The sequence below is a fragment of the Choloepus didactylus genome, chromosome 4 (assembly GCF_015220235.1).
Source record: "Choloepus didactylus isolate mChoDid1 chromosome 4, mChoDid1.pri, whole genome shotgun sequence".
In the NCBI taxonomy this organism is placed as follows: Eukaryota; Metazoa; Chordata; class Mammalia; order Pilosa; family Megalonychidae; genus Choloepus; species Choloepus didactylus.
The window spans coordinates 60,192,120-60,214,256 of NC_051310.1; the positions used below are offsets into that span (position 1 = coordinate 60,192,120).

General features: G+C 37.1%; 1 protein-coding gene across 2 annotated transcripts in view; it reads left to right on the plus strand.

Moving 5' to 3' along the window:
* The window catches only part of TXNDC16 (thioredoxin domain containing 16), a 153,972-nt gene that overhangs the window by 62,674 nt on the left and 69,161 nt on the right, over positions 1-22,137 (plus strand). For both annotated transcript variants that reach the window (XM_037832707.1, XM_037832708.1), the window contains exons 10-11: positions 17,754-17,920; positions 18,299-18,356. In XM_037832707.1, the coding sequence (XP_037688635.1) occupies positions 17,754-17,920; positions 18,299-18,356 (225 nt within the window). The remainder of the gene's footprint in view (positions 1-17,753; positions 17,921-18,298; positions 18,357-22,137) is intronic.

The window sequence follows — 22,137 nt, forward strand, 5'->3', positions numbered from 1 at the left end:
TGTAAGGGGAAGTTGTCACTTTATCAGAGTATAATGACCATCTTTGTCCCTCATAATTATTTTGACTTAAAATCTGTTTTATCCAGTATTACTATATAGCCACTGCACCTCTCTTTTGGTTATTCTTGCATGGTATATTTTCTTGCCACCCTTTTACCCTTAACCAACTTTTATCTTTGACTTTAAAGTGAGTCTCTTGCAGGCAGTATATAGTTGGAACATGCTTTTTTCACCCAATCTGCCAGTATCTGTCTTTTGATTGAAGAGTTTAATCCATTTCCATTTAAAGTCGCTACTGATAATACAGGACCACCTCCTGCCATTTTACTATTTAGCCATTGTAAATCTTAAACCTTTTTTGTCCCTCAGTTCTTCTATTAATGCTTATTTTTATATTTATTTGACTTCTTAAACCATATTGAGTGCCTTCTCATTTCTCTCTGGATGTATTTTTCATCTGTTTTCTTTGTGGTTACCATGGGGTTAAAATTTAACATCCTGAGTATATAACAATCATATTTGGTTTGATAGCAACTTAACTTCAATAGCATGTACATATACTTTTCCTATACCCCTCTGTCCCTTACCATTTTTTGTATTTGTTACCACTTATATCTTTGAATATTGTATATCCAAAAATGTAGATTTATCATTACTTTTTTTTGCATTTGCATTTTAGCATCTGTAAGAAGTAAGAAATGGAGTTACATGCCAAATAACACACTACAATAATACTGGTCCTTATATTTACCAAATGGTTACCTTTACCACAGGTCTTTATTTCTTAATACAGTTTAGTGTCCTTTCCTTTCAGTCTAAAAAGCTCCCTTTAGCATTGTTTGTCTGGCCAGTCTACTGGTGAAGAATTCCCTCAGCTTTTTGTTTATCTGGGAATGTCTTAATCTCTCCCTCATTTTTGAAAGAAAGTCTCTTGATATAAAGTTCTTGGCTGGCAGCCCACTGCCTTCTTGCCTCCATGGTTTCTGATAAGAAATTGGCACTCAATCCAATTGGGACTCCAGTGTGTGTAACATGTTGCTTTTCTCTTGCAGCTTTCAGAACTCTCTCCTTGTCTTTTGCATTTGATAGTGTGATTTTGATATATGGTGGAGTATATTTTTCTTCATGTTTATCCTGTTTTGTGCTCTCTGAGCTTCTTGCATGTGCACATTCACATCCTTTGCTCAGTTTGTGAAGTTCTCTGTCATTATTTCTTTTTTTTCCATGAATGTCTTTATTTTATTACTCATCTAACCATACACTGGATAAAGGAGGTGTCAGTCACAAGATTTTTACGATCACACAGTCACAAAATAAAAGCTATATAGTTTATACAATTATCATAAAAGATCAAAGCTACTGGATTACAGATCAACAATTTCAGGTATTTCCTCCTGGCTGTTCTAATACACTACAAACTAAACAGAAATATCTATACAGTGATTCAGTAGTCATAACCACTTGTTAAATCCTAATTTCTCAGTTACGACTTCTGAAAAGGGGTGTCAACTTCATGGGGTAGAGGAATGAAACTGGTTGATGTTCTTGGAGGGACTAGTTCCTTTGGGTTTTAGGGCTTATCTGGAATAGGAACAATCTGGAGACTTTATGTTTCAAAAAAATAAGCTTAATAAGTAAAAAATTTTTATAGAATCTTAGATAAAGCCCAGCGTATTCTTCAGGGTTTTCAGGAATACTGTTGGTTGCGGCTTGGTATACTGTGGCAATTTGGAATACATGGCTGAAGCATGCTTAAGAGTAACTTCTAGAGTGATCTCTTGATCCTATTTGAAATCTCTTAGCCACTGAAACCTTCTTTGTTTCATTTCCTTTCCCCCTTTTGGTCAAGAAGGCATTGTCAATCCCACGTTGCCAGGGCTAGGCTCATCCCTGGGAGTCATGTCCCATGTAAAGGGGAGAGTAATGAGTTTATTTGCAGAGTTTGGCTTGGAGAGGGAGAGGCCACATCTGTGCAACAAAAGAAGTTCTCTGGGGGTGACTTATAAGCATAATTATAATTAAGCTTAGCTTCACCATTACAGAAATAAGTTTCATAAGGGCAAGCCTCAAGATTGAGGTCTTGGCTTATTAAGTTGGGAATCCTATTGCTTGAGAGAATATCAGAAATTCCCCAGGTGGGGAAGGTTAATAGTTGCACATCTTTTCTCCAGTCCCTCAAGGGACTTTGCAAATACTTTTTTATTTTCTGCCCAGTATACTCTGGAACGTATCAGGGTATTACATTACCCTGTATAGGATAACAAGATCTCATACCCTATTCTAGGTTTCCTGTAATTAGGTTGTTTAAATAACCTGGCCCAACAGGTTGAATTAGATAGTGTGCTATAGAAAATTTAAATTTAGGACAAAATAAACATCTCTTCCTTTGGTTTCACACAGAAGGTGAAGTTTAAAAATACAGACAATATCATCCTTTACCCTGTATTCTGATTTACCTTACTCCTAACCAGATCAGCTTCATTCATTTCTACTTCTAACTGAAGTCTGATTTCTTTTTCAGCTTCTTTAACAGATGCTATATGGAGTTATGCTGACTTTCAGAGTTGTAGAACTCTAGCTCTGAGTCTCAGGTATCACACAGATACCCAAAGATCCAGGGAACTACCAGATTTATACAAAGAACTTGGCATCTCAGAATTTAGAAATAACAGTTAAAACTCAGGAATTAATGTGAGTTTATTATAATTTTATTATAAGTATTTTCTAAATAAAGCTATTTTCAGAAATAAAAACATTTGATAGTTGATATATATTGGGTTCCTCAGCCACCAACCATAGCAGTAGTTTGGTCCTGTCTCACCTTTACACATTTACCAGGGTTATGTTGATTAACAGGCTTATATTCATTACCAGGTAGGACATAATTTATATATTTGCCTTGCTTCTCTCCCTACCTCCTCCTCTCTTTTGAAACAGTTTTATTCACACACCAGACAATCCATCCTCAGTGTGCAATCAATGGTTCCTGGTCTAATCACATAGTTATGCATTCACCACAACAACCCATATGAGAACATTTCCATTTCTTCTTCAAAGAAAGAAGAAGAGAAAAAATAAAGAAGAAAAGAAAAAAAAATCCCATAATCCTCCCTTATATAGCCCCTCTTATTGACATTTATCTTTGGTATATTGCCTTTGTTACAATTAATGAACGAATATTACAATGTGACTGTTAACCTCAGACCCTAGTTTGAATTAATTGTATTTTTTCCATATACCATCCCATTTTAACACCTTGCAATGGTGACATGCATTTGTTCTTGCTCATGTAAATACTTTCTTAAATTTGTACAGTTAGTCACCTTCATTGTCCACTCTCGGTTTCACCAAGTTATATAGTCCCAGTTTTTATCCTCTGTCTTTCCTTCTGGTGCCATACATGCCCCTAGCCTTTCTTTTTCAACCACTCAGCTTTGCTCATTGTACTTACGGTAGTGTGCTGCCATCACACAGTATTGTGCTATCCATTTCTGACCCTTCACAATCAATCTTGTTAAACATTCTGTACTCCTTAAGCATGAAATGCCCAATCTCGACCTTCTTCGTATCTGCTGATAACCTGTGTTCTCAAATTTAACTCTCAGAGTTTATCAATGATAGTTAGATTGTAGTGAGACCATACAGTATTTGTCCTTTTGTTTCTGGCTTATTTTGTTCAACATGATGTCCTCAAGGTTCATCCACTTTGTTGCGTGTGTCATGACTTTATTCCCTCTTACAGCTGCATATTATTACATCATATGTATATACCACAGTTTGTTTATACACTTGTCAGATGTTGGACATTTGGGCTCTTTCCATCTATTGGCAACTGTGAATAATTCTACTGTAAACATCAGTGTGCAATTGTCTGTTCATGTCCCTGCTTTCAGTTCTTCTGAGTATGTACCTAGTAATGGGATTGCTGGATCATATGACAATTCTATCTTACCTTCCTGAGGAACCTCCAGACTCCTTTCCAGAGTGGCTGCACCATTCTGCATTCCCTTCAACAATGAATAAGCATGGCTTTTCTTCACATCCTCTCCAGAACTTGTAGTTTTCTCTCTCTCTCTGTGTGTGTGTGTGTGTGTGTGTGTGTGTGTGTGTGTTTTGATAATGGCATACTACTAGGTATGGGATAGTATCTCATTGTGGTTTTGATTTGCATTTCCTTAATAGCTAATGAAGTTGAACATCTTTTCATATGTTTTTGAGCCATTTGTGTTTCCACTTTGGAAAAGTGTCCATGTCTTTTGCCCATTTTTAAGCTGGGTTGTTTGTCTTTTTGTTGTTTAGGAACTCTATATATTCTGGATATTAAACCCTTATCTGATATGTGGTTTTCAAGTATTGTGTCCCATTGAGTAGGCTGCCTTTTTACTTCCCTAACGAAGTCTTTTGATGCACAAAAGTATTCAGTTTTGAGGAGATCCTGTATATCTATTTCTTCTTTCATTGCTTGTGCTTTGCGTGTAAGGTCTCGGAAACCACCTCCTACCACAAGATCTTTAAGGTATTTCCCTACATTTTCTTCCAAAAGTTTTATGGTCTTAGTTCTGATATTTAGGTCTTTGATCCATTTTGAGTTTTTGTTTAAGGTGTGAGATAGGGGTCCTCTTTCATTCTTTTGGATATGGATATCCAGTTCTCCAAGCACCATTTGTTGAAGAGGCTGCTCTGTTCCAGTTGAATGGACTTGGCTTCTTTATCACAAATTAATTGCCTGTAGATGAGAGGTGTTGCATAGGTGTTAAAAGTTTATTTTTGCTTTTAATACTTCTGTTCCCTTTTTGCTCCTCAGCCTGACTCATTTCAGGTGTCTTAAAGTCCACTGATTCTTTCTTCTGCCAGCTCTTATCTGCTCTTGAAACCCTCCTGGGCATTTTTTTTTTTTTTTTTTCAGTTATTGTGGTCTTCAACTCCAGCAGTTCTCTTTGGTTCATTTTAAAAATTTCTCTGTCTTTACTTAGATTCTTTTTTTATTTTTATTTTTATTTTATTTATTTATTTATTTTTTTTAATCTTCATTTTATTGAGATATATTCACATACCACGCAGTCATACAAAACAAATCGTACGTTCGATTGTTCACAGTACCATTACATAGTTGTACATTTATCACCTAAATCAATCCCTGACACCTTCATTAGCACACACACAAAAATAACAAGAATAATAATTAGAGTGAAAAAGAGCAATTGAAGTAAAAAAGAACACTGGATTCCTTTGTCTGATTGTTTGTTTGTTTCCTTCCCCTATTTTTGTACTCATCCATCCATAAACTAGAAAAAGTGGAGTGTGGTCCTTATGGCTTTCCCAATCCCATTGTCACCCCTCATAAGCTACATTTTTATACAATTGTCTTCGAGATTCATGGGTTCTGGGATGTAGTTTGATAGTTTCAGGTATCCACCACCAGCTACCCCAATTCTTTAGAACCTAAAAATGGTTGTCTAAAGTGTGCGTAAGAGTGCCCACCAGAGTGACCTCTCGGCTCCTTTTGGAATCTTTCTGCTACTGAAGCTTATTTCATTTCCTTTCACATCGCCCTTTTGGTCAAGAAGATGTTCTCCGTCCCACGATGCCAGGTCTTCATTCCTCCCCGGGAGTCATATTCCACATTACCAGGGAGATTCACTCCCCTGGGTGTCTGTTCCCACGTAGTGGGGAGGGCAGTGATTTCACCTTTCAAGTTGGCTTAGCTAGAGAGAGAGGGCCACATCTGAGCAACAAAGAGGCATTCGGGAGGAGGTTCTTAGGCACAATTATAGGGAGGCCTAGCCTCTCCTTTGCAGCAACCGTCTTCCCAAGGGTAAAACCTATGGTAGAGGGCTCAACCCATCAAACCACAAGTCCCCTATGTCTGTGGTCATGTTAGCAACCATTGAGGTGGGGTAGGCCAATACCCCTGCATTCTCCACAGGCTCATCAAGGGGGCACTACGTATTTTTTTCCTTGTTTTTCTTTCTTTTTTTTTTTAACTTTCCTTTCTTTTTTATATCAACTGTATGAAAAAAAATTAAAAAAAAAAAACAACATACAATAAAAGAACATTTCAAAGAGACCATAACAAGGGAGTAAGAAAAAGACAACTAACCTAAAATAACTGCTTTACTTCCAACGTGTTCCTACTTTACCCCAAGAAAGTTACCTACTACAGCAACATTTCTGTGAACTTGTTCCTACTATATCCATCAGAAATTAACAGACCATAGTCATTCCTGGGCATCCCCAGAACGTTAAATAGCTTATCTGTTCTTCTTGGATTATTGTTCCCCCTTCCTTAATTGCTCTCTATTGCTAGTTCCCCTACATTCTACATTATAAACCATTTGTTTTACATTTTTCAAAGTTCACATTAGTGGTAGCATAAAATATTTCTCTTTTTGTGCCTGGCTTATTTCGCTCAGCATTACGTCTTCAAGGTTCATCCATGTTGTCATATGTTTCACGAGATCGTTCCTTGTTACTGCCGTGTAGTATTCCATCGTGTGTATATACCACATTTTATTTATCCACTCATCTGCTGAAGGACATTTGGGTTGTTTCCATCTCTTGGCAATTGTGAATAATGCTGCTATGAACATTGGCGTGCAGATATCTGTTCATGTCACTGCTTTCCGATCTTCCGGGTATATACCGAGAAGTGCAATCGCTGGATCAAACGGTAACTCTATATCTAGTTTTCTAAGGAACTGCCAGACTGACTTCCAGAGTGGCTGAACCATTATACAGTCCCACCAACAATGAATAAGAGTTCCAATTTCCCCACTTCCCCTCCAGCATTTGTAGTTTCCTGTTTGTTTAATGGCAGCCATTCTAATCGGTGTGAGATGGTATCTCATTGTGGTCTTAATTTGCATCTCTCTAATAGCTAGTGAAGCTGAACATTTTTTCATGTGTTTCTTGGCCATTTGTATTTCCTCTTCAGAGAACTGTCTTTTCATATCTTTTGCCCATTTTATAATTGGGCTGTCTGTACTATTGTCATTGAGTTGTAGGATTTCTTTATATATGCAAGATATCAGTCTTTTGTCAGATACATGGTTTCCAAAAATTTTTTCCCATTGAGTTGGCTGCCTCTTTACCTTTTTGAGAAATTCCTTTGAGGTGCAGAAACTTCTAAGCTTGAGGAGTTCCCATTTATCTATTTTTTCTTTTGTTGCTTGTGCTTTGGGTGTAAAGTCTAGGAAGTGGCCGCCTAATACAAGGTCTTGAAGATGTTTTCCTACATTATCTTCTAGGAGTTTTATGGTACTTTCTTTTATATTGAGATCTTTCATCCATTCTGAGTTAATTTTTGTGTAGGGTGTGAGGTAGAGGTCCTCTTTCATTCTTTTGGATATGGATATCCAACTCTCCCAGCCCCATTTGTTGAAAAGACCATTATGACCCAGTTCAATGACTTTGGGGGCCTTATCAAAGATCAGTCGGCCATAGATCTGAGGGTCTATCTCTGAATTCTCAGTTCGATTCCATTGATCTATATGTCTATCTTTGGGCCAGTACCATGCTGTTTTGACAACTGTGGCTTTATAATAAGCTTCAAAGTCAGGGAGTGTAAGTCCTCCCACTTCGTTTTTCTTTTTTAGAGTGTCTTTAGCAATTCGAGGCATCTTCCCTTTCCAAATAAATTTGATAACTAGCTTTTCCAAGTCTGCAAAGTAGGTTGTTGGAATTTTGATTGGGATTGCATTGAATCTGTAGATGAGTTTGGATAGAATTGGCATCTTAATGACATTTATCCTTCCTATCCATGAACATGGAATATTTTTCCATCTTTTAAGGTCCCCTTCTATTTCTTTTAGTAGGGTTATGTAGTTTTCTTTGTATAGGTCTTTTACATCTTTGGTTAAGTTTATTCCTAGGTACTTGATTTTTTTAGTTGCTATTGAAAATGGTATCTTTTTCTTGAGTGTCTCTTCAGTTTGTTCATTTCTAGCATATAGAAACATTACTGACTTATGTGCATTAATCTTGTATCCCGCTACTTTGCTAAATTTGTTTATTAGCTCTAGTAGCTGTATCATCGATTTCTCAGGGTTTTTCAGATATAAGATCATATCATCTGCAAACAATGACAGTTTTACTTCTTCTTTTCCAATTTGGATGCCTTTTATTTCTTTGTCTTGCCGGATTGCCCTGGCTAGCACTTCCAGCACAATGTCGAATAACAGTGGTGACAGCGGGCATCCTTGTCTTGTTCCTGATCTTCGAGGGAAGGCTTTCAGTCTCTCACCATTGAGTACTATGCTGGCTGTGGGTTTTTCATCTATGCCCTTTATCATATTGAGGAAGTTTCCTTCAATTCCTATCTTTTGAAGTGTTTTTATCAAAAAGGGATGTTGGATTTTGTCAAATGCTTTTTCAGCATCTATTGAGATGATCATTTGATTTTTCCCTTTCGAATTTTTACATGTTGTAATACATTGATTGATTTTCTTATGTTGAACCATTCTTGCATGCCTGGAATGAACCCCACTTGGTCATGGTGTATGATTTTTTTAATGTGTCTTTGGATTTGATTTGCAAGTATTTTGTTGAGGATTTTTGCATCTATATTTATTAGGGACATTGGCCGGTAGTTTTCCTTTTTTGTAGCATCTTTGCCTGGTTTTGGTATTAGATTGATGTTAGCTTCATAAAATGAGTTAGGTAGTGTTCCATTTTCTTCAATGTTCTGAAAGAGTTTGACTAAGATTGGTGTCAGTTCTTTCTGGAAAGTTTGATAGAATTCCCCTGTGAAGCCATCTGGCCCTGGGCATTTATTTGTGGGAAGATTTTTGATGACTGATTGGATCTCTTTGCCTGTGATGGGTTAGTTGAGGTCTTCTGTTTCTTCTGTGGTCAGTCTAGGTTGTTCATATGTTTCCAGGAAATTGTCCATTTCCTCTACATTATCCAGTTTGTTGCCATACAGTTGTTCATAGTATCCTCTTATAATTTTTTTAATTTCTTCAGGATCTGCAGTTATGTCACCTTTTTCATTCATTATTTTGTTTATATGGGTCTTCTCTCTTTTTGATTTTGTCAGTCTAGCTAGGGGCTTGTCAATCTTGTTGATCTTCTCAAAGAGCCAACTTTTGGTGATATTTATCCTCTCTATTGTTTTTTTGTTCTCTATGTCATTTATTTCTGCTTTAATCCTTGTTATTTCTTTTCTTCTACTTGGTTTAGGATTGGGTTGCTGTTCATTTTCTAGCTTCTTCAGTTGATCCATTAGTTCTTTGATTTTGGTTCTTTCTTCCTTTTTAATATATGCGTTTAGTGCTATAAATTTCCCCGTTAGCACTGCTTTTGCTGCATCCCATATGTTTTGGTATGTTGTGCTCTCATTTTCATTCATCTCTATATATTTAGCAATTTCTCTTGCTATTTCTTCTTTAACCCACTGATTGTTTAGGAGTGTGTTGTTTAACCTCCAGGTATTTGTGAATTTTCTAAGTCTCTGATGGTTATTGACTTCTAATTGTATTCCATTGTGGTCAGAGAATGTGCTTTGAATAATTTCAACCTTTTTAAATTTATTGAGGCTTGTTTTATGTCCCAGCATATGATCTATTCTGGAGAAAGTTCCATGAGCACTAGAAAAGTATGTGTATCCTGGTGATTTGGGATGTAATGTCCTGTATATGTCTGTTAAATCTAATTCATTTATCAGATTGTTTAGGTTTTCAATTTCCTTATTGGTCTTCTGTCTGGTTGATCTATCTATAGGAGAGAGTGATGTGTTGAAGTCTCCCACAATTATTGTGGAAACATCAGTTGCTTCCTTTAGTTTTGCCAGTGTTTCTCTCATGTATTTTGTGGCACCTTGATTGGGTGCATAAACATTTATGATTGTTATTTGTTCTTGTTGAATTGCCCCTTTTATTAGTACGTAGTGGCCTTCTTTGTCTCTCAAAGCATCCCTGCTTTTAAAGTCTATTTTATCTGAGATTAATATTGCTACACCTGCTTTCTTTTGGCTGTAGCTTGCATGAAATATTTTTTTCCATCCTTTCAGTTTCAATTTCTTTGTGTCCCTGTGTCTAATATGAGTCTCTTGTATTCAATATATTGATGGTTCATTGTTTTTGATCCATTCTGCGAATCTATATCTTTTAATTGGTGACTTTAATCCATTTACATTCAATGTTATAACCGTGAAGGCATTTCTTGAATCAGCATTCTTATCCTTTGGTTTATGTTTGTCATATTTTTCCCCTCTCTCTATTAATATCCTTTATTGTACCCATACGGAATCTCTTTAGTAGTGAACCTTTCTCCAAGTCTCTCTGTCCTTTCTTTGTTTCTCTGTATGTAGGGCTCTCTTTAGTATCTCCAGTAGGGCAGGTCTCTTGTTAGCAAATTCTCTCAGCATTTGTTTGTCTGTGAAAAATTTAAGCTCTCCCTCAAATTTGAAGGAGAGCTTTGCTGGATAAAGTATTCTTAGTTGGAAATTTTTCTCTCTCAGAATTTTAAATATGTCATGCCACTGCCTTCTTGCCTCCATGGTGGCTGCTGAGTAGTCACTACTTAGTCTTATGCTGTTTCCTTTGTATGTGGTGAATTGCTTTTCTCTTGCTGCTTTCAGAACTTGCTCCTTCTCTTCCGTGTTTGACAGTGTGATCAGAATATGTCTCGGAGTGGGTTTATTTGGATTTATTCTATTTGGAGTTCGCTGAGCATTTATGATTTGTGTATTTATGTTGTTTAGATGATTTGGGAAGTTTTCCCCAACAGTTTCTTTGAATACTCTTCCTAGACCTTTACCCTTTTCTTCCCCTTCTGGAGCACCAATGAGTCTTATATTCAGACGTTTTATATTATCTGTCATATCCCTGAGGTCCGTTTTGATTTTGTCAATTTTTTTCCCCATTCTTTCTTTTATGCTTTCATTTTCCATTCTGTCATCTTCCAGGTCACTGATTCGTTGTTCAACTTCCTCTAGTCTTGTACTATGAGTGTCCAGAATCTTTTTAATTTGGTCAACAGTTTCTTTAATTTCCATAAGATCATCTATTTTTTTATTTAGTCTTGCAATGTCTTCTTTATGCTCTTCTAAGGTCTTCTTGATATCCTTTGTATTCTGTACTATGCTATCATTGTTCATCTTTAGTTCTTTGAGTAGCTGCTCTAGGTGCTGTGTCTCTTCTGATCTTTTGATTTGGGTGCTTGGGCTTGGGTTATCCATATCGTCTGGTTTTTTCATATGCTTTATAATTTTCTGTTGTTTTTGGCCTCTTGGCATTTGCTGAACTTGATAGGGTTCTTTTAGGATTTGTAGACTAATTGAAGTCCTTATCTCTAATTTATCAGGTCTACAGCTTCGTGGAGTACACGTTCTCTAACTAACCAGCAGGTGGCGTCCACGAGCCACCTGTTCTCCACAAGCCAGTTCTCCCCTGCTTTGCCTTTTTGGTGAGTGGGGGAATGAGTCTTGTGTGGTCCAATTGGTGTACCAAGCTTGCGCGTGTAGTTGGTGTTGCCCGACCTGTATATGGGGCGTGTTTCTAGGCAGTCAGGGAGGGGGGTGGCTCTAACAATGAAATCTCTCTGGTGATCCTGGAGTTTTAAAGCTGCTGCAATAGTCTAATCCTTCAGTTCAGTCCTGCCACAGTTTGTCTCTGCCACTGACCCACAAGTCCTTGGTATTGGCGTATGGCTCCTGAGACTTGCAAATGGGCCCCTGTTCCAGGCTGTGCACCCCCTGGTCCTCTGTTGAGGGATGACTGTGCTATGTCACAGGTGAGTACCGTCCCCCCAGGGCAGTTCTGGGCTGTTGGGCTGTGTAGGGAGGCTCCCAGTCTGCTGAAATGATGGCTGAATGGGGCTTTGTTAATTCACACTGCTCCACCTTTCCCAACTCTGGGACAATTAGCTGAGGTTGCAGGGAAGGCTAATGTCCCCTCCCAGTTTTGTGGAGTGTGCCTGTTATTTGAAGCACTTCCGTCACACTGGGTTTTGTGGGGCAGCTCTGGGCTATGGGGCTGGCAATGGGCAGGAGTGTTTCCTGTCCACCAGGATGATGGCTGTGAGCGGACACCCCCCTTTTCTTCGGAAGTTGTGGTGTTTAGTGAAACTTCTCAGCCACTGGATTGTTGCCTTTTGTCTCAGAGCTCTCTTAGTTCTGCTCTTGTCTTTTCCTGCCCAAATTACAAGTCTTTGGAGCTTTCTGTATTGGGCTTCTTAGAGTAATTGTTTTAGAAAAAGAAAAAAGGATTTTTTTTTAAAAAAACGGCCCTCCTCAGAGATCTAATGGGTTATTGAAATGCTAAGAGACAAAGCAATTAGGGCCATTAAGGAAAGGTCCACAGGGCAGAGAGATCAGCTTTTCTTCAGGATTTGCATATGAGCTTCAGGGCCTGAGCTCTGCCCTTCCCCTTTCTATGTTCAGCAGAACTGCAAAAATCCTCTGCTTTTATTTTGGAGTTTTTCGTGTTGTTTTTTTTCTATGCCTGTTTCCTCTCTGCTGGGCTGGCTGCTCTCAGATTCTCTGGTGTCTGGTCTCAGTCTGTCTGTGGTTGGAGTTTGGATCAGTAGAATGAGTTTCTGATAAGGGCTGCCACTGCAGTCCTCCCTTCTCCTTCCCGGAGCTGACAGCCCCTCCTCCCACGGGACTGAGCCTGGCAGGGAGGGGTGCGGGTCCCCTGGCCACAAAAACTTACAGATTTCGCTGATTTCAGCAGTTTGACATTTTCATGAGTGTTGTATGAAGTATGCCCAAAGTCAGATTGCTCTGTGGTGTCCAGTCCACACAGTTCCTGGCTTTCTACCTACTTTCCTGGAGGAGTAACTAAAACATACAGCTCACCAGTCCACCATCTTGCCCCGCCTCCCCTTTACTTAGATTCTTATATTGCTAATTCATATTTTTCCTGATATCCTTTATTTCTTTCTTTGTACTTCCCTTCATCTGTGTGAGCATTTTTAAGATAATTTTTTAAATGTTTCATTCAGTATGTCCACGTTTTTATCTTCTTCAGCAGTATTTTCTGAATTTTTATCCTCTTCCTGTTTGTCGTGGACTCTTTTGTTGAACACTGTAATGTTTAATATTTTGAAATGTTAACTGTGGGCTTTACTACTTGGGATGCCTGTTACTTGGTTTTGTTACCAGCTGGTGACAAACCTGAGATTTCCTTGAGCTTCAGCCCACTTATCAGGAAGGTCTTCCCAAGGCAAATACAGTGTATACAGCGTTTTCCGTGTCTTTCTGAGCCTCTGTATTGTCCTGGGCTTTTGGTATTTAGTTGTTCAGGAGTTCCTCTCTTTATAGGGGTTTGGTTTTCACCTGTTTCCCAGGAGACAGACCTCCATCTCCCAGGTATTTGACACTTGGCATCCCTTTGTCGCAGACTCTCCGCCTTTAGTTTTTTAGTTGTGCCATGCGTCTTTTGCCTCAAGGGCTAATTGTGGGAGGAGAGTCACCTCAGAGGGTACTTTCCCAAGTCAGTCTTTACCAACTGAAACAGGGCCAGGAACCCATGAAGGGGGCACAGACGGGCTTCAAAGTGCCTTGGGAAAGGGGATCAGGAAGGGCACCCCAAATTTCTCCAATAGCTCCCCAAAGCTGAGTTTTCCTGGCCTGCCTATCAATGCACTGCTTTAAACATCTCCTGTAGCTCTGAGGAAGCAGTGTGTCTTTAAATCTCCACCACCTCTACCCGTCTTGGGAGGGTTGAAACAGTGGCTGCTGCCTCCATTGTCCCCACCATTGTCCGGGGTGGGTTGAAACAGTGACTGCCGCCACGATCATCCGGGATGGGTTGAAACTTTGGCTGCCCTCAGAGCCAGGACCCTGATATCCAAGTTTGCTAATCAAAAGCTGTGATCAGCAATAGGCCTTGCCTATCCATATTCTTGGGTAAGTGGATTTTTATGTCGCTTTCTGTCACCAGCATCTAGCCAGGGAATGGACTACATCACAGCCTGCTACAAGAGTGGGGTTGGGTGCTGGTAGCTGCTGTGCTTTATAAAGTTCTTTACCATAATTTATCTGCCTCTTCCTCTTGCTCTTCTCTGGATGCTGTACAGTGTTTTTCTGGTGAGTGGAGTTTCAAATTTGTTGTTTTAGAAAATTCTTGGCTGTTTAATAGTTGTTTTGGTGGGAGGACTGAGTCCTGGAGTTTCCTACTCTGTCGTTTCCCCTGGAAGTTGGTTCCCTGATATTGTTCTTATATCCTTTTTTAAAAAAAAATTAATTTCAAAGTTATTTAAGCAATTTAATAGCAGTAAATGAATTTTAGAAAATTATAAATAATCCCACTTACAATGCAAGAATGTTTCTGTTACTTTGTGTATTCTCTTATACTAATTTCTACTTATATTTACATGTTTTTAGTTGTAACTTCTATGATACTACTCTGATACTACTTTTTCTACCTGTCTGCCCTTCCTTTGTTAGATCTTTTTGCTAGGTTATATTTAGTTTCCTAAGGCTGCCGTAACACACTTTCGCAAATTTGGTGGCTTAAAAGAACATAAATTTATTCTCTCACAGTTTTGGAGGGCAGAAGTCCAAAAGCTAAGTTGTTGGCAGCTCCATGCTCTCTCTGAAGGCTCTTGAGGAGGATATTTCCTGCCTTTTACTAACTCTTGACAATCCTTGGCGTTCCTTGGCTGGTAGACACATCACTCCAAACATTGCCTCTTTCGTCACATGGTTTCTCCCTGTGTCTGTCTCTGTGTCAGAATTTCCCTCTTATAAGGACACCAGTGATTGGATTTAGGTCCCATCCTAATACAGTATGGTCTCACCTTCACTTGACTAATTACATCTACAAAGACCCTGTGCCGGTTTATATATATTATGTCCCCCAGAAAACGCCATATTCTTTGATGCAGTCTTGTGTGGGCAGACGTATTAGTGTTGATTAAGTTGGAACCTTTGGATTAGGTTGTTTACATGGAGATGTGACCCACCCAACTGTAGGGGATAACTCTGATGAGATAATTTCCATGGAGATGTGGCCCTGCCCATTCAGCATGGGCTTTGATTAGTTTACTGGAATCCTATAAAAGCTCAGAAGTGGAAGGACTTTAGAGAAGCTGCAGCTGAGAGACACATTATGAAGATGGCCTTGGGAAGCTGACATTTTGGAGAATGACATTTTGGAATGCAATCTAAGAGCAAGCCACGTGCCTCCCCAGACAACAGAGGTTTTCCGGACGCCATTGGCCATCCTCCAGTGAAGTATTAGCAAACCGGAACGGGCCCTATTTCAATAAGTTCACATTCACAGGTAGTAGGGGTTAGAACTCCAACATATCTTTTTGAGAGACACAATTCAATCCCCAGATATGTACAGCCCTTGAATATTTACTCTTCTGAGAGTTTCCTCCTTGGATTTTTTTTTTAAGTGTTAATACACTCTGAAAAATTGTACTGTCTAAAGATGGCTGCAATAGTATTTACCATTTGTATGTTTTTTCTCGATTATCTTGGTTGATTTACTCTCTGGTCATTTGTATCAGAAACCTAGGAATTCATCCTCAATTCCTGCATCTTCCCACCTCTAATTTTACATCTTAAGCATCTTTCGATCTCTTCATTCTAACAGTCAGTACTTTAATTCATTTCCTCATGATTTCTCATCTGAGCTATTTGAGTAATAGCAACTGATCTGGTTTCTTTTCCTTTATTTTTGCTCCCCGTCACTGGCAGAATGGTATTTTTAAACATGTAAATGACCTTGTCATAATAATTCTTACATTTCATAAATGGCTTCACTTTATTTACAGAATAAAGCCCTAGCTTTTTAGCAGGATATACATGATTTCTAATGATCTGGTCCCTTGTCAGATTTCTATTTTTACTGCCTGTTCTTCCATTTCACTTTATCGTACTGAATCACTTATAGTTCCCCAAATACACAAAGAAGAAGTCAGGCTCTTCTACTCCTTCTGGATGTTCCACTCATTCAGATTTTTGGCAGAATTTAATTCCTTTTGATTGTGGTACTGGGGTCCCCATATTCTTGTTCGCTGTTGGCCAGTGGTTGCTCTCAGTTTCTGCAGGCTGTTCTCAGGCCCTAGCCACACAGTCATCTCACAGCATTGCAGCTTACTTCTTCAAAGCCAGCGGACCAGTCTCCCTCCAGTGTGCTATGACAAATACTCTGTCTTATATAATGTAACATAATCAAGGGAATGACTATCCCACAGGTTCTGTCCATGTTCAAGGGGAGGGATTATACAAGATGTGTATACCATAATCTTGTGAGGCCATCTGAGAATACTGTCTACCATAGGTAAATGTAGGAGTCTCTCTGGAAATTTTTAGGATTTGTTTTTTCTTTTTTATCTTTTAATAATTGGAAAGTTTGCAAGAGTGTACCTTCCTGCATATTTGCTTTTACAAACTATATTGGTTATTCAGTAGGCCCTTTCAGTCTGGCAACTCATGTCTTCCAGTTACAGGAAGTTTTTTGTGTTCATATCAGTGGTGATTTCTTCTCTTTTCCTGCTTCTGTTTTTTCTGGGATTCATATTATTTGAAAGGACCTCTTGAACTAGTTCTTCAATTTTATTTTATATTTCCATCTCTGTTTTTTGCTCTATTTTCTGATAGATTTATTCAAATTTATTTTTCAGTTCTTTGTTGGATGCATTATCTTCTCATCTCCTTCAGGTTATCAGTGATGGTTTTCTGACATTTCTTCTTCCTGTGTCGTCTGTGTTTTCTTCATGGTATTATTTTTTTTCTGTTTATTTGTTTTGCTCTCTATCTTTCATGTTAAGAGACTTTCTTCAGATGGGTTGTTAATCCCTGGATATCTGTTTATTATTTAGAATATGGAGCTAAAAAGCTGATTGGAAAGTCTGGGAATGTCAGTGGTACTTGTTTACTTTGAGCTCCATAGAGGGATCAGGTCTAGCCTGATTTAGGAGAAACCATAAAAAGCCTTCTGGAGGACAGAGGTCCACTACGAATGTTCTGGGAACTAAGTCGGATTAGGAGACTGGGGGAGCCTCAGCATTCAGTTACTTAATTCCCCTTATTTTGACATGGTATTGATACACTCAACTGTTCCTGAAATCCCCTAGATTTCTGCTGGTGTGGGGGAGGGACAGCTGCCTAAACTCATGGAATTGGGGAGGGGAACCCAGGGATCTAACTGCTTCTCAAAAGCTTTTACCAAGTCCTTACTTTAAACCTTCCTGCCACTCCCCTTGTTGTTTTACTCCCAGTTCCAGAGATGTCAGGAACTGACAGTTTCTGAAGAATTTTAGAATTCTGAAGTTTGAACTGAGTTATTTCTTAGCTTTCCCTCTCATGGCTAAGTGTTTTGTTTTGTAGTTATTCTTATCCTCCAGTTTTCAAAACTTTCCTTCTTCCCATCTTTTTTATTTATCACATTTAAAAAATCCATCTGCTGTAATTTTCTTGGGATTTCTGGAGAAGTGAAATTAGATGTGTGTATTTAGGCTGCTGTCTTAACTCAGAGGTTCCTTGTTCTGTAACGTGTCATTAATTATGTGTTAAATTCTTTTTCAGTTATCTCTTTATCAATACAACTGTTTTAATTATTGTTGCTTTGTAATATGCTTATTCCTTATAGTTGTAATTCTGTGTTTAACTACAAAATCTGTTTTATAATGTTTGTACTTTATAGGTACATTGGGTACATTAAACTTGGATTTATTTCACACACTAATTTTTTTAACTCATGATTTTATTAATAAGAAGTAGTTGAGTTTAAATCCAAATGTTGGACGTTATTATCATACAGTGAAGACATTTTGTTCTTTTTTCCTCAATGAAGACTGAAGTTGCTGAAGATCCTCAGCAAGTTTCAACTGTTCATCTCCAACTAGGATTACCACTGGTTTTTATTATTAGTCAAAAAGCTACATATGAAGCTGATAGAAGAACTGCAGAATGGGCTGCTTGGCGCCTTCTAGGAAAAGCTGGAGTTCTGCTCTTGTTAAGGTATCATAAAAATTGAATATTTAGTATATTTAGCAAAACACTAATATTTTACTCATCTTTAAATATGCTACTCTATTCACTTGTAAATAAACTCAAATTTTTAATAGATTCCAATACTGTAGAACCAGTTGCTGAAAGTTTGTGCCTTAATTATAAGCTTGATTAAAATTTAGGCTTTTAAATCTTGCTGAAAGATGGAGGCTAGAAATTCTTGTCAGTATTTATGTGTGAAATTTCTCAGACTCTCTGAACTTTATGTAATCTTTTTGCATAAATATTGTTTAGTATAAGAATTATAGTTCTATTCTAGATTGTCATCGGAGATGACTATTATTATCAGATTAGCAACATAAAACATTTATTTCCATTTTGAAAAAGGGACTATTTGGAAGTGAATATTCCTCAGCATGCTAACGTGGTCTTCAAAAGAGAAGAGGTTAGTCATTTTATTTATTGGTTTACAATGTCTTCTTCTTTAAAGAAAGCTAATACATGTCATATTAAAAGTAATACATGTTTATTATGGAAAATAAAAATTTCATAAATTGCCACTACTCAAAAAAGAATTGCTGTTAACATTTTGGTGTGTGTGTTTATGTGTAAGTTTGTCTCTCTTCCTTGTTTTTATCTATATATGTATGTGTGTGTATATATATGTATTTATTTATATATATATTTTAAAGAAAATGAGGATCATGCTATATATCCACCTTTTTACCTAAAATTATATTATGATCTTTTTTCAAGTTAACTTGTTCAGTTGGTATATCATGATTTATTTAATGATATCTGCACTGTTAGATATTTACATTGTTTGATTACTTGCTATTTTGTTTTGCTGTCTTTGTATCCTCTTTTGAACATCATTGATTTTTTTCTTTGGTTAAATTCCTGGAAGTTATATTTGTTACAGGAAATGGGAATTTTAAAGGCTTTAAAAAACTCGGTTATCAAATTGCCCTCTGGAAATTTTATACTTTTACCAGCAGGGTTTGGAATTCCTTGTTTCTCATATATCTTTGCCAATGCTGAGCACTGACGTCTTAATAAAAAACTTTTCTATAGACAAAAAAAATTTTCTTATTTTAATTTGTATGTCTTTGATTACTTGTAAGGTTGAACTTTTTTTAGGCTTATTTGCCATTCATATTTCCTTTGTAACTTTCTGTTAATGTCCTTTACCCATCTTTTTCTCTGCTTTTTTTTTCTTAATTAAGAACTCTTTATTGTTAACATGTTCTAAATATAATATAAATACGCTAAAATGTTGGTTGATAGATTTAAGAATTGCCAGACAGTTTAAATTTAGATTTTCTTGCCTAAGTCTATGGCAATATTGGGCTAAGAATCAGAAGACTTCAGTCCTCTTCCTTATTAGTTATGGGACCAGATGAATGAATTGATTTTTCCAAGCCTTAGTTTTCTGTATTGTGAAATAGTCATAAATCCTCATCTTCTAACTTACAATAAATTTTATAAGGGCAAATGGGAAAAATTTTTTGAGAACTACAGCATTGTTCAAATATGTGATAGTATGTGGCAAGTATGCCCAGCTTTTTGCCCTGGTAATGGAAAGAATATATGTAGAACCTTCTGAAGCCATTGTTTGCTAGTAAATAAAGAATTTTAAATAAGAAATGACAATATTTGTTATTGGAAATAGGTTTTATAGAAGAATTAAAGTTCCCACTCTTATCCCAGTTTTGGTGCCTTAAATTGTTAAAATATATTAATAATTTCCTTTAGTGTGAATTAAGATGGACTATATATTAGTTAACTATCTCTGTAAAGATAGCATGTTTTCTGTAAAGGATACAATAGGATTTTATGTTAGTCTCTTTATTGAAAACAATGCAAATATTTTTTACTGCCTCAATCAGAGCAGTGATATTGATACTAGGAGTGTATAAATCACCTGTTCTCTCTCCATTCTCTATACCCTTCTGGCACAGGATTTGAGGGTCCCTAAAGTACTAGTACTTGTTGCACAGGTCATGTTGTATACTCACATTACTATATTACAAACCTTATAATATATTGTTAAGAGTTATTAAACATTTCTGTTAGCATTGCATTAGTTCTTCAGATTTTTTTTCCTTATGGCCATGATTAGCAATATAATGTTAAAAGTTTCTGCTATAGAATTCTACTATCTGGTTCAAATTCTCCATAACTTTGGGCATATTACCTGACTTCTAAAGGTCTCTCTTTTTTTTTTTCCATTGTAAAGTGGAGATAATATGTGCTTTACAGAGTTGTTAGGTCAGTATGTTTAATGAAATAATGTAAAGTGCTTACTTAGCACAGGGCCCAACACATTGTAAGTGCTCAACATATATTAATATTCATTAATTCAATACATATTATTAAGTACCTGCTCTATTTGAAGCACAGTCCTAGGCTCTGGGTATATAGCAATAATCAAAACCCAAGTTGCTGCCCATATGGAGCTAGTATGCTAGTAGCAGAAGTCAGATGAGAGACAAGTATAACTATAACTAGAATGTCAGAATGTGTTAAGAGCAATAGAGAAAAACACAAGGCAAGTTAAGGGGAGAGGGTAGTCATGGCAGACCTCTCTTATAAGTGAAAACAAAGCAGAAATATGACAAATGCAGGAGAAAGTGAGTCTGGATTTGTGGAGAAAGTATTCCAGGCAGAGAGAACACAACTGCAGACTCCCTAGGCATGGGAGTCTTTTGCATATTAGGATAGTGCTAATGCCCAGGATCTTTCTGTGTATCTGTTTTTAAAAGCCCTTTGTATTCCTTTCTTAAACATTTTATTATAAAAAGCTTCAAACATACTGAAAAGTAGAAAGAGAAATAGAATGAACACCCATTTGCCTACTGCCTAGATTCAGCAATTAATGTTTTTTTTTTACTTTTTATTTTGACATACTTTAAAACTTACAGTACAGTTAAAAAATAATACAAAACTTACAGTACAGTTAAAAAATAAGACGGAATTATACATACCCCATCTGCCCAGATACCCAGAGCCACCAGTTCTATCATTTTGCCACATTTGCCATTTCTTTCTTTTTCACTTTCTTTCTCTCTCTCTCCTTCCCTCTTTCTTTCCTTCCTTCCTTCCTCTTTCTTTCTTTCTTTCTTTTCTTTCTCTTTCTCTTCTTTCTCTTTCTTTTCTTTCTTTCTTTCTTTCCTTCCTTCTTTCTTTTTTTCTTTCTTTCTTTTTCTTCTCTCTCTCTTTCTCTCTCTCTTTCTGTCATTCTGTTTGATCCATCTCTCTGTCCGTCAGTCTGTATATCTATGTGTCTGTCTGTTTATCAATCCACGAACCCTTCCGTATGGGTTGTATACATCATGCTCCTTGAACACTTAATGCTGTATGTAACAACACAGATATAACTCACAAATAACGTTGAGGAAAAGAAGCCGTCACAAAAAAGTGTACAAACTATAGAAGTCATTACATAAATTCAAAACTGGAAACATTTATAGATAATGATGAAAATCAGAATAGTGGTTACCTGTAGGGAGGTTCCTAAGAGGGAGGGGCAAGAAGATAGCCTTTGAGGTGCTGGCAGTGTTTTGTCTCTTAATCTGCATGGTGTCTTCACAGGTATATCCACTTTATAAAAATTCATCAAACTATATATTTGTGTAATTTGTATTCTTTTCTGTGTGAATGTTATACCTCAGTAAAAAAGTTTACCACAACAATTCTCAGGTATATTTGGAAAAAGTTCAGTTTAATTCCATTATATTTCTGTTGGAGTAAAAAATTTCTTCCTTTAAATTTAATATTAAAGATGTGTGATGTCAAAGAAAAAACACACTTGGAGCTCTTTTATGGCTTTATTCTAATATATAGTTATAGTCAGGTATTACTTACTAAAATAACCCAGTGTTCTAAAATTTCATGTTGGGTATTAGTGAAGGAAATCTTGATGGAATAGTGTTGCATTCCATGGAATAGAATTTGAAATTCCTAAAATCATCTAGGGGCAGGAGCATAGTTTTCTCTTTATAGTTAAACAGGCAATTGATCTTTTTTAGTGGAATTATTTTAGATGAATTATTATTTTGAGTATTTTTGTGGAATACCAAAACAATTTTTATGGCCCTGTTTGCAATAAAATTGTATGTATTTCCATTTTGTATTGAGGTAGATTTGTAGTTTTATGGGAAATGTTTCACCGACTTTGGTATAATGCAGTTGTGACAGGAAGCAAGTGAGAATTTTAATTCTCC